The 13713-nt window shown below is 39.2% G+C and overlaps 1 protein-coding gene across 1 annotated transcript in view; it reads right to left on the bottom strand.

Moving 5' to 3' along the window:
- LOC107655077 (LIM domain only protein 7-like) overlaps nucleotides 1–13713 on the bottom strand; it is a 41827-nt gene that overhangs the window by 5837 nt on the left and 22277 nt on the right. The window contains exons 16-25 of the mRNA XM_016442490.1: nucleotides 11363–11550; nucleotides 7405–7571; nucleotides 6816–6879; nucleotides 5662–5687; nucleotides 5449–5556; nucleotides 3806–3895; nucleotides 3405–3619; nucleotides 2637–2681; nucleotides 699–754; nucleotides 431–596 (exon numbers count right to left, since the gene is read on the bottom strand). Of these exons, the coding sequence (XP_016297976.1) occupies nucleotides 431–596; nucleotides 699–754; nucleotides 2637–2681; nucleotides 3405–3619; nucleotides 3806–3895; nucleotides 5449–5556; nucleotides 5662–5687; nucleotides 6816–6879; nucleotides 7405–7571; nucleotides 11363–11550 (1125 nt within the window). The remainder of the gene's footprint in view (nucleotides 1–430; nucleotides 597–698; nucleotides 755–2636; nucleotides 2682–3404; nucleotides 3620–3805; nucleotides 3896–5448; nucleotides 5557–5661; nucleotides 5688–6815; nucleotides 6880–7404; nucleotides 7572–11362; nucleotides 11551–13713) is intronic.

Here is a 13713-nt window from a genome sequence, read left to right on the forward strand (position 1 = left end):
CTCACTTTTCAGACCGATGAGCTTTGTAAAAATCGACGCGTTTCAGAAAGGCGGGGCATAGAGGAGAAACAATATAGTGTGGAAAATGTGTTTTTTGAACCTTAAACCGCATAAACATTTCATCACACCAATACAACAAATAATGTTCTTTTTAGCAACATCATATGACCCCTTTAAAGAAGCTTCTTATGCTTACCAAAGCTGCATTTATTTGATCAAAAATACAGCAAAAACAGCAATATAGTGAAACATTATTATACATTTAAAATAATTGTTTTCTATTTGAATATATTTAAAAATATAATTTATTTCTGTGAAAGCTTAATTTTCAGCAGCCATTATTCCAAGTGTCACACTAGTGAATGGTAGTGTAGAGCTGACAAAGTAAACCTGTTCTAAACAATATAATGAAAGAGTTTTTCATCAGGACCTCCTGACAGATGTTCCCACAGTGATGGGCTCTTTGTTGATGCTGGCATTGCACTGACGGATCCAACTGTTGTCAGTGAGGAGCTGCGTCTTCTTCCTCATCTCCTCCAGGATCTGCAGACGTTCCTTCTCTGCCTGCGACAGCTGTCCCTTCTTTTTACCGCTTCCTGCGGCCAATGAAGAGACAAGGCAGAGAAGACGAGTACTGTTCCTGTTCCTAACTATTCAGGAATTTGGATAAAAATACCCTAAATATAAACTATTCAGACCTTTAGCATCTTGTTTGTGAAGGCCTTGAAGTGCAGGAGTAGATTTTGACTTTGTCCTATGCAAAAATGAATACATGTATACATTAATTGAACACACACACACACACATATGTACAACCTCAATTCCAGAAGAGTTGGGACGTTTTGTGAAATGCCATAAAATCAAGAATATGTTATTTGTTCATTCTCTTTAACCTTTATTTAATCGACTAATGTTCAAAGAAAAAAAATTCCAATGTTGTCACTGGCCAACTTAATTTTATTTTGTAAATATAAACACATTTTGATGGCTACAACACACTCCAAAAAAGTTGGGACAGAGGCATGTTTAACACTGTGTCCCAACAACTTTCCTTTTAATTACGTTTAATTGTTTGGGAATTGAGGATACTAATCGTTAAAGTTTTGCAAGCAACATTTTTGTCCAATCTCACTTGATACAAGACTTCAGGTGCTCAGAAGTCTCTGATTGTTGTGTGATTCCATGATTTTCACGACTGGTCATACATTTTTAATAGGAGACAGATCTGGACTGATCTAGCACATTCACACTGTTTACAAAACCATGCTGTTGTAGCACATGCAGAATGAGACCTGGCATTGTCTTGATCTAATAACAATGGACTTCCCATCAAAGATGCCACCTTGATGGCAGTATATGTCTCTGTACAATTTCAATATATGCCTCCATGTCAATGGTACCTTCGCACATACTGTATTCCAGTCACCCATGCCGTTTGCTCTACTGCAACCCCTATACCATGACAGATGTTTGCTTTTGCATCAGTCGCTGATGAAAGTCTGGATGGTCCCTTTGGTTTTTGGGACTGAGAACTCAACGTCCATTTTTCCCAGAAACAAGTTGAAATGCGGACTCATCTGACCACAGCACACATTTCCACAGTCTTTTTGACTATCTGAGATAAGCTCTGGCCCAGAGAACCCTGCGGCATCACTGGCCTCATTCCGTTTAGCTTTCTCCTAGAGTAACAGAGATTCAAGTTGCATGTATTGATGCAGCGGCAGACTGTCTTAAGTGACAGCAGTTTATCAAAGTACTCCTGAGCCCATGTGGCTATATTTAACACCGCACGCAGCATGACGGTTTCTCATGCGTTGCCATGTGAGGGCTCAAAGGTCATGCACATTCAACGGAGGTTTCCTGCCTTGCCCTACAGTTGGTGAAAGACCTAAATTCTTTGCAATTTTGCAATGAGAAATGTGATTTTTGATTTGCTTGACACTTCTCACAAAATTTGGCACAAAGTGATGAGCCATGATCCAGCTTTGCTTGCCAAGACTGAGATGCTCCTTTTATACCCAAACATGATACCCTCACCTATTACCAATTCACCTGCTTATTGTGGACTGCTTCAAAACGGTTTAACTTAGATATTCTATAACCTTTTCACTTTTATTTTGCCTCTGTCCCAACTTTTTTGGGGTGTGTTGCAGCCATCAAAATCAAAACTTGTTTATATTTACAAAATACATTTAAGTTGGTCAATGAAAACTCTGGCAATCTTTTCTTTGTACTTTTGTCAGTTAAATAAAAGTTAAAGAGCATTAACAAATCACAGATTCTTGATTTTATTGCATTTTACAAAACGTCCCAACTTTTCTGGAATTGAGGTTGTATAAAACAGCACCACTGTCAAGCTGTAAAGTGCATCACCAACAATAAATTCCTGCATTCTTCTGGCAATGGGGACAGAACTGAATGTGATGAGAGTGATGAGGTTAACATGAAATATGACTAAATGGAAATGCAATCTGAACCAGAACAGTTACATTTTCTCTTCACATTAAAATGAGACCGTATTTAAAAACTAATATATTAAAAAATACAGAAAAAAGTGCTGCCATATGTATATCACCACATCTTCCTTATGCCACAAAAGCCATTAAAAGAAAATGCAGCTCCAAAAGCAAACTAACCTGTCAGAAACTGTAAGCTTGGCAAACCCGTAGGACTCCTCTGAGCTGATGCAAGACAGAGCAGAAGCAGACAGATAGACATACAAACAATGACCAAAGCAGCAGTAAGATGTACACATGTTTGGACCACATAAACAACAAATGCCATATAAGCTTAAATAAGAAAAGAAATAACAATAATAAACTAATCCTAATACTGTTAATTTTGCCATCTTAAAATGTGAATATGGTGCTCATGGTATGAGATGCTGGAAAACAGCTAAAAACATTTGTCTGCATGTATACACAGACCAACAATTACAAAGAAAGTGTCCATATGAACAGTAGGGTTGCAAAGGGGTGGAACATTTCCAAAAAATCCTGGAAAGTTTCCAAAAATTATGGAAGTGTTTCAGGAAATTTACCAGAAATGTTCCACCTCTTTGCAACCCTTATGTACAACCCCTAAATCTTCCTCAGACAGGTTGCCAAACTAGATTCTTGTGGATTGAATAGGCGCTGGTGATGTTCAATTAAATGGAAATAAAACAATGATATTTGTAGAATATTATGTATTGCGTCTTTTGTCTGCTACAATTATGTAATGTCTCCACTGAATTAACTTACTGAATTAATTTGTGTGTTTGTCTTTTGAAATGAAAGGCAGTTACAATTTCTAATTAAATGACAGCCCTAAGATTTACGGAAATGCTACATCCTAATATTTTCTTGGCATTGACATCATAAAACTACAACTTTTTTCCAACTCGTGTTTGGCATACTTCTTACCACTGACTCTTAGTGGATGAATCACACTCCACGTCTGCCTTTAGTGACTGCTGTCTTGCTGCTGTTTGCACATCGGTCTGTCTGTTCTGTGTTTCTACCACCTTCTCTGCATTCTGATTGGATGCCACTGAAGTGGTAGCAATGAATTGGTTGAAGGGGGAAGGTGGAATATTAGTGGTATTTCCATTGGACAGCACATCAGGACATTTCTGCTCCTAATACCAGCAGGAGGTAAATAATAACGGTGTTATTATTCTTATTCACCATTCATAATGCTGTAGAGTCTAAAGGCAATGGAACCACTGTATTAAACATCACCATTTACATGCTGTTTGGGTGTGAATGAGAGAAATTGGAGAAAGATGAAGCAAGAGATATTAAAGTTATGACAATCTTCTGACCTCAGTACCACTGTGCTCCTCTCCATAGACCTCCTGCTGAGCTCTCCTCCACTCCTCCTCTAACTTCTCCTGATCACGCCGATACTTCTCCTGAAACCATTTCAGACAAAAGTCCACTAGTAAACATTTAATTTTTTTATTTATTAATTTATTACAAATTACATTATCAGCAACACATTGAAAAGCTGAGCAACATGTTGGACACCTCATGCAGTTGGTTGATAGAATGTCTAAAGTGTGCAAATATGTATTTTATTTTTTTATTAAATAGTATTTTATTTTTTTATTTTTATTTTTTTCCATTTTAAATTACAATCATTTACATGCATCTGCGCCACAGCAAAAATGGCTGGCCACTTCTCCGGGTGTGTGTGTGTTCAGAGTATGGGTCACCGTAGTTGTGCTTTCTTTTCCTTTCCCAATACTAGGGGGGTAATAATCTGGCGGGGGTCAGAATTGGACACAATGCCGGTGTTCTGACGATTTGTGCTACCTCCCATTAAAAAGATAGGTAGCACAAATCGATAGCGAAAAATGCTGCCTATCAGATTGTGCTACCAGCATCTTATTGATGTGGTTTGTGGCTTTTTTTAATGTCCATACCTACCCCTACCCTAAACTTACCCTTAACACAATGTAAATATATTTTTGGTAGCACAATCTGATCGGTAGCATGTTTCGTCGGTACACCTGGCAGTGCGTTCCAGCAGCGGTGCATTTTCAGCAGCGATCGTTTATGCACGTAGTCTATTTTTGCTGAAGTGACAGCTCATTTTTTGTGGTAAAAATGAACGTGGATTGACAAAAAATATATAGTAATTACACAATAAATGGATATAACTAAAATCCAAGGTGTTTCACAGTCAACACATAGCCCTTTGGCTAGGTTTAAAACAAGAGAAAGAACACTTTTAGTTAAACAAGGGGATGGCACTCGTGACGTGGAGGTAGAAAAACAAAGTTCTTTATGACCCACAGGATTGCGTGTAATAAAGATTTAAATGCAAAAGAAACGGCACGAGAGTCAGACGTTTCTGTAAGTTTTTATTTTAAAAGGTTTGTGATGCTACCTTTTAACGTAAGAAAAGTAGACTATAGGCTATGTTTAAATGTTTTGCCGCCAGCTTAAGCAAATTAATATTAGATCTAGAAGTAAAATGCATTGTATAATGCATTGTTTATAGTATTTATTGTGTTTAAACGTGAATAGCTGTCTATGATTGTATTATTGTACGGTGTAAAAAGAGAATTGCAATGCTGAAAAAGCATTTTCAGTAACAACTTTTGGATTTGAAATCAAAATAATGGATAAATGTTGTGTTTGTGGCAAAAATCAGTAGCAGACTGCAAACGCGTCCTGTGTGAAACACAATGAGCCCGTGCCGCTTCTGCACCGCATACGAACCGCACATGGACTGCATACGCACTGCAAACGGAATATGTGTGAAACGGGTGTTACTGCAGTATTCCTATAGATTGACGCAACATTACCTATAATAAACAAATTACTATATTAACTAAACTGAAAATAAAATATATAAAATGAAACAATCCCACCATAAAAATCAAATCTAAACTGAAAGTTCTTGCTTGCGTACAAGATCTGGGATATGGTATAGAATATTTGTGAGATTTGGTGGTACCTGCAGGAGGCGCTCTTGTTCCATCTGCCATTTCTCTTGCCGCCTCCTCTCCTCTTCATGATCCCATGACCAGCAGGACGAGCTGGTACTGATGGAGGGAACCTGCAGCTGATACCATAAATAAATCATAACGATAACGGAACCAAAAAGTAAACTATCAGCACTGAATTTAATACTGATAAACACTAAATGTAAGTGAAAGATGTGACTCACATCAGAGATGGCAGACTCTGAGCCACCTAGTAAAAAAGGCGGGACAAAGATTATCCATTTAAATTGCACAACAGAGCACACACACCGCATGAGTCTTCCATGCCATGATTCTGACACACACCCTCTGCTCATATGACAAAACTGTAACCAAAGCCACCACGGTCAAATTCACACTCATATGCTGGTATGCAGGCTTTAAACAACACACACAAGACACAGACAAACATGATGAGAGTGTAAAAAAAACACCTCTGAGGAGTAGAGCATGCTATAGAATTAAAAGCACTTGAATTGCAGAGGAATCAAATCGCGGATCAGCACTTCTGGTCAGAAAGACTACATTATAAGAGACTAGCTAACTCAAAATTCTCATTGTAAACATTTCTGCAAAGATACAAGACAGGAATTACACCGATGAAAGACAAAAAGAGAAAGATTGACAAACAGCAGTCCTCACATATAGACACATTACAGTGTATCACAGCAGACCGCATGCATCTTTATTTACCACAGAGATAGACCCAGGAGCTAACCGTGGCACCTGAAGGACAGAGCATCAACTATAAGAGCAATAAAACGGAAAGCAACAGAAACCCACTGAGCAATTTCAGATCTGCTCAGACCTAGAGCTGGACTTAAAAAAAGCTTTTGGTACATACAGTAGTGAGAAAAGAGCAGGTCAAATCATCTTAACTTGAATGGGAGACAGATTTATCATATGTACTAAATGCTTTAGTTAGTCAGGCCCTTAGAATGCAGAATAAGCAAACAAACCCATCTGTTTTTGATTGAATTCAGATATTAATATTCAACAGAACAGACCTCACCAATACACTCCATTAAGAGTGTGCTTAATACAAATAAGTCACAGAATAATTAAATGAATAAGCTGCAGTGATCAATTACCCACGCACCATTCAATTGCTACAGACTGAGTGAATGCCGTTACCTTGTTGCATGAAAAATTCTAACTTTCTTCTATTATTTTTCAAAACTATGTTCTCATAGTCTACAACAGAGAACACTGGAAAGAGAGAAGTCATTTTCAAATGTTTTGGCAACTTATTTTTCTTTTTAAATGAACATGAAAATTCTTCAGTTCACCCCGAACAAGGACCATGGTTTGATTGCTAAAAGGGTCTTAAAGCACCCACCTTTGTTTCTTAGAGCAACTGGATTGTCCTGGATACATCCATTCACCCTTTTTGATAGCACTCCCTGAAATAGTAAAACAATTTCAATATGCTAATTTGATGCACAATAAACATTTCTTATCAATGATGAAAATATTCATGAGAACAGTAATACATTTTTTTTCAGGATTCTCTGATAAATAGAAAGTAAAAAAAAAAAAAAACCAGCATTTATTTGAAATAGAAATTTTTTGTAACATTATAAATGTTGTTACTGTCACTTTTGATCAGTTTAATGCATCACTGCTGAGTAAAATGTTTTTATTTATTTGAAATAGAAATCTTTTGTAACATTATAAAATGTCTTTACTGTAATTTAATTAATTTATTGCATCCTGAATAGAAGTATTAATTTCTTTCAAACAAAATATTATTGATTCTATTGAACGACAGTGTACCCTTTTATTATTGGCTGCACAAGCAAGCATATGAATTACCAACGTGGTCAAGTACTGAAAATTAACACATTCAAACAACAACAACAGAAGTTAAATTTATAGATGGATTTCCGACAGTCCACCACATTCACTATGTTCCTGACCTGACTCACATTAGCAGGCTGTCCGTTGACCTGTGTCTTCCCCACGGTCTCCACTGGAGAGGTTGTGCTGATTGAGACATAGTGCTCGGGCCGCCCTATAAGTGTTGAATTGGCACTGGTCAAATTGATGGTCTTATGGCTCTTGTACGGTAGGGAAGGGTGGTCACTGCCCCAGTCTGTCCAGTACCCAAAACATATCAGAAATTCCAAGTCACGTATTAGTGAACTTGTTAGTGATTTAGCATTGTGATTTGTAATTTGTGAAAGTGGATTTTTAAGTGGGTAAAAATATACTGTTTCATATACGTGTCCATTAATGAAATTAAAGGGTGCTCATAATTATTCCCTTTGATGAAGCTGAAGCAACGATTAATGATCCAGTGGTAAGAAGAAAAAAAAAAAAAGCAGACTATTCAGACCGGACAGTGAGACTGACTGACAGACAGATAGACCCCCTTCCCACAGTGACAGAAAGCAACGTACTCGGTTACTAACGTAACCTCGGTTCCCTGAGATACGGGAACGAGTACTGCGTCTGCTTAAGACGCATGCCCAGCATCCTTTGAAACGCTTTGAGAGGGCGAGCGGTACCGATCTTGAAGGAGGTCGCCAGCCTCCGTATGGCCAGAGCTCGTTCTGGCGTGACTACAGGTTTCATTTGGACTCATTTCATGAGTCGAAGATTGTCCCAGGAACGAAATTCGCTGGCTGGAAAGCAATGAACTCTTGGCAAGATTGACCCTGAGTCCCAGGCACTCCAGGTGGCTGAGGAGGAGGGCTCTGTGAGATATTAATTCTGCCTCCAACTGGGCCAGGACAAGCCAGTCGTCGAGGTAATTGATAATAAGGACTCCCATCTGTCTCAGAGGGGAAAGAGACAGATCAATTACCTCATGCACTTCGTAAAGGTGCAGGGGGCCAGGGACAGCCCGAAGGGAAGGACTGTATATTGATAAGCCACCAGACTGCTTTTGTGGTAAAAGCGGCCCGTGTCTGTGATCGCAGCCATAGTGACACACACACAAATTTGAAGCTGTCAGCGGCAGCATTTGCTCCGATCTACTTTGTAGGATAGAGCCGCTCGATGTAAAGAGGGGCACTGATCCTTTTGTGTGAGACACGGATCGAAGTGCAGCGGGGAGAGCGAGTACGCAGGCTCTGTGTCGTCGTGAGATCGCTCAGACCTGGTTGCTTAGTTCCCAGGCTTCGTCATTTCTTTCTCCAAGGCTTGCTGAGAGAGGAGAAACGTGAGAGTGGGGCTGTTCAGTGAAAGGCGGTCCGCGAGTGGAGAAAAGCGAGACTCATGCTCAAGTGAGCATTCGGTCTCAGTAAGCGCGTAGCTCACTGCCCTTCTGCGGCGGATCCGAGTGCAATGGAGAGAGAGCACGCAGGCAGAGTGCCAGCATGAGCTCAGTCAGACCGATTGCTTATTCTCTGACTCCGCTGTTTCCCTCTCCGAGGCTCGCTGAGTGAAGGCGGTCCACGAGTGGAGAAGAGCGAGACTCATGATCGAGTGAGCATTCCGTCTCAGTGAGAATGCAGTCTCTGTGTGGGGTCTGCCCAGACAGATGACATACTCATTGCTCTTCTGCATCGTGCAAGTTTCCCTGCACGAGCCACACTCGCAGAGCGACATTTGCAACAACGTCGCTAGAATTTGCTCTTTTAGGGCTTACCTGCTAGAAATGAGCTCTTGTAGAATCGCCGGATGGCGGCAGGGGAAACGGACCGGAACTGCTGCGTCGCTGTAGCGGCGGCGAAGCAGGTCAGCTGTGCTGAGAGGTCCCGATTCCAGCTGCGAAGGCGTGTCAACGGCGAGCAGGCTTTCAGGATCAGCGATGAGCGTAGAGTCTGGAGAAGAAATCTGAGAATCCTGTGGAGAGCGCCCGCTTATATAGCCAGATGCCCCGCCCATTCTGGCGGTTTCACTGCGTGAATGAAAAGGCTTCAGTTCAGGAGAAAAATTGCTTTTTTCCCATATGCATCTTAAGCAGACACAGTACGAGTGAAGTATCGAAAGGGAACAGATAAAGCATCTGAATCTGGAATGGCACCTTCACTTTCTCGGCTCATTAAAATCAGACAAAAGCAGAAGGAACTGTGCCAGAAATGTAAAAAGTCTGATTTAAGAAGCACTTAAAATATATATTACCATTTCATTTGTGAGTGTGACAATGTTAAAAACATTCATTTGTTGTGAACACAAAATTATTTCAAAATTAAAATGTAAAAATTAGACATTTTAAATTATGCTGGTTAAATTTACTCCCCCTCATGCCATCCAAGATGCAGATTAGTTTGTTTCTTCATGGGAACAGATTTGGAGAAATTTTGCATTACAATCAGAGGTGTCATGCCCATTCAAAGGGGGCACGTGCCCCCTCAGATTTTTGAGCCAAGTGGATTTTGAATGCAGCTTCCAAAATACAAAAAATAGCCGATTAATAGTTTCTATATTTGATACAATCACACCAGCATGATTAAATCGTTCAGCGCGTCATATCATCAGCTGCTAAATTCAAATCTGCGTTCGCTGGCTGGCGCTGAGACAGACGCGTTTTTACAGCACTGCGCATTAACCAATCACACACGATGCTGTTGAGCTTATGAATGCAATGACCCATCAGAGATGTTCAGATGAGTCATCGCTAAAATGCCGGTGTTTTCTTCACTCGCTTGCTGACTGAATACCTCTTTCTGGCGAATTCTCTCGTCAGAAAAAAAACAAACTGCAAATGCGTGTATGAATCTGTAAGTAAGATATTTATTTCACAGTGTAAACAGCTTCAGTGAATTTAATGGGAGTTTTTGAGAGTGCTTGAACTCTAGACTGTCAATAAAAATGTTCTTTGATAATGTAAATGTTCTTTGCTCTCTTTCTGTCCAATGAAAGTGTTATGATTATAGCCTAACTTACAATGTTTTTATTCACATTAACTTTCAGTGTTAAATTCACATTAAAAATAAAGTCAGTCATATTAAAAATATGTTATGGCATGACACCCATATCTGTTACTTAAGTAAACACAGGTTTTTATGCATAGTTAATAGATTACATTATTAGGCTACTTTGACCATTGCCCACTATAGATCAACTAACATAATCTATAAAGGTTGAGAATCGAGATATTTCATGATATAGTTAATGCATTTGGGAATGTTTTGATTAAAAAGGAAAAAAATAAATAAAACATAGCAGCCACAATAGACTTAGCCTGTGTGTCACATGACGAACCCCCCCACCCCACACCACACCCATGCCCCCTCAAAAATAATGAGTGCATGACACCCCTGATCACTTGCACACCAATGGATTCTCTGCAGTGAATGGGTGCCGTCAGAATGAGAGTCCAAAACAGCTGATAAAAAACATTGCAATAATCCACAAGCTGTGGATTTGTTGGAAATAAATCCATCATCAAGAAGTTTTTAACTTTTTAACCGTTGCTTCTGGCTAAAATATGAGTCCTCTATCCATAATATTGCTTTCTCCAGTGAAAAAGTAGTCTTGCCTGAATCAGGAGAGAAATATGCACAGACCAAGCACTGCGTTTACAAACAGTTCTAAAGTTTTTTAACAAATAAAATTTTGATGCGAGAGGACAACAAGAGATAGACTTTATCACTGGTAGAAGCATTATTATGGATAGAGGACCTGTCTTTTAGCAACGGAAGCAATGGTTTGAAGTTAAAAGCACCGTAATAATCATCTGTTTCTTACAAACACAAAGCTTTTCGGATTATTGTGTTTTTATCAGCTGTTTGGACTCTCATTCCAACAGCACCCATTCACTGCAGAGGATCCATTGGTGAGCAAGTAATGTAATGCTAAATTTCTCCAAATCTGTTATGATTTAGAAACAAACTCATCTTGATGGCCTAAGGGTGAGTAAAGCACATTTTTATTTTGGGGTGAACTATTCCTTTAACAGCGTTACATTCTCACAACCAGGTTCCACACCCTCACCATTCTGGCCGTGTCTTAGGATGTCCATCAGTAAAGTGCCCTTTTGCTGTGCTGTGTCTATACTGCCCTTAAACTGCTCATAATTCATTTCAGCCACCCTGCATCCACCCAGCGCCACGATCTCATCACCCATCAGCAGACCACACGACTCTGCTGGGCTGCCTGTGTGAAGCAGGTCAAAAATGTGCCTTTAAGCATTGAATTGTTACATATAGAGCATTGTACAGTTTATAGTACATATTTTACAGTATATTTGTGGTCCTGGTAGTTATTTCAGTCACTTTTTTTGTTTTTATATTTATCATAAAACTTTTTTTTTTAATTTAAATTTCCATATATTTAATTGTATATAGTCTTCTGTGCATTTCTAATATTATTATTCTCATACAGTTCACCATATTCCTTTATGCCCTCACCTGTTCCCCAGTATTTGTTCATCGGGTCAACTATGTATGCCCGCAACCTATTTAACTAGTTAAACAAATTGCCCCTTTGGGATTAATAAAGTCAACAAGCTTTCATACCAATAGGCCGATAACCTGATTGAACAATTAGTTTTAGAACAGAATTAGGGCTGCCAGTTAGGGTGTTACTGTTTGTAATAATTTACAGCATTACTATTTTTTTCTAAATGTATTTTACATTAACAAATAATTACATTTACTTAAATCACAGCACATGCAAGTCCATTTCATTCATTCATATATGGATTCAATGATTTTTGTGCAAGATAGACAAGAGCACTGTTGCAGAAATCTACCTCTGCCTGCGGTCTTGAATGTATTCATTTATGGTGCGCATACATTTACCACATTTCATTACTGAAACCAGCATTTGTGCATGTAGGTTTTATTTCTGTAAAAACCGATTATCAATTCGTTAATCATAATATATTAGTCAGACTGACAGCCCTAAATGGAACAGAAAACAACAGAACAGGTTCATACATCATTGATGAGGCTCTACATGTAGGTTAGTGTGTTTACTAGAATTCTGGGGAAGGAGATCAACCTGAGCCTTCTACACCTCAGCCTGTCCCATAACGCCACAGGATACGGCTGATTAAAAGGATCCCAAGAGTCAGAACCAAACGCTCTCAGTCTCTTCTATGCAATGATACAGATGAAAACTAATATGTGACCCTGGACCACAAAACCAGTCTTAAGTCGCTGGGGTATATTTGTAGCAATAGCCAAAAACACATTGTATGGGTCAAAATTATTGATTTTTCTTTTATGCCAAAAATCATTAGGACATTAAGTAAAGATCATGTTCCATAAAGATATTTTGTAAATTTCCTACTGTAAATATATCAAAACTTAATTTTTGATTAGTAATATGCATTGCCAAGAACTTCATTTTCGACTACTTTAAAGGCGATTTTCTCAATATTTAGCTTTTTTTGCACCCTCAGATTCCAGATTTTGAATAGTTGTATCTCGGCCAAATATTGTCCCATCATAACAAACCATACATCAATGGAAAGCTTATTTATTCAGCTTTGAATTTTGAAATTGACCCTTATGACTGGTTTTGTGGTCCAGGGTCACATATACCAGAGATGTGCTTTAAGCTATAGTTACTGCATGCATGGCTGCCCTGACCTGCTTTTATAAGCGCACCGGTCACAGATGAATGCTCAAGCTCCTCTCATTCACGAAGATATATCCTAAGCTCAGGACCAGACTCCCCACAAGACGTCTTCAGTTTAACCAATCAGACTAATGCACAGTAAGAAACACCTTCGCTGTTCTCTATAAATCATTCATCTCAATCTCACTCCAGAATCCTGAGAATGACACAGTGTGGGTGAACAGAAGCATACTTGGCGATACATGCACAAAAACACTCCTTAAAAAGCGTTCTTAAAAATGAAAGAAACTGAAAATAACTTTCAAGGACACAGTGTGATACACAATAAACATCCACAAACTCGACAAGTACATAAAGAGCACCCTTCATCATGATTTCCCAAAGCAGCATATTATGAAAACTTTTAGGATATTAAGCTTTTTTTTTTTTAACTCGAGTTCCTAAATACACTGTTCTTGTCTACTGTACACACCTCCATTCATCCATAAACACACCACACCACCAAGTTGCACCAATGCACCCTATTCCCCTAAATGGAGATTCTGTATGGTAGAAACATCCATATATTGCACATCTATCATATTTATCATCCCAAACCTCATCCTGCCCAAACTAACTCAGCTCTTCGTGCCCACCTCCGTCTGTCAGTGGATCAACAGCTTCCTGACAGACAGGCAGCAGCTAGTGAGGCTGGGAAAACTCACATCCAGCACCCGTATAATCAGCACTGGAGCTCCTCAGGGTTGTGTTCTCTCTCC

The sequence above is a fragment of the Sinocyclocheilus anshuiensis genome, unplaced genomic scaffold, assembly GCF_001515605.1.
Source record: "Sinocyclocheilus anshuiensis isolate Anshui unplaced genomic scaffold, SAMN03320099.WGS_v1.1 scaffold1231, whole genome shotgun sequence".
NCBI lineage: Eukaryota > Metazoa > Chordata > Actinopteri > Cypriniformes > Cyprinidae > Sinocyclocheilus > Sinocyclocheilus anshuiensis.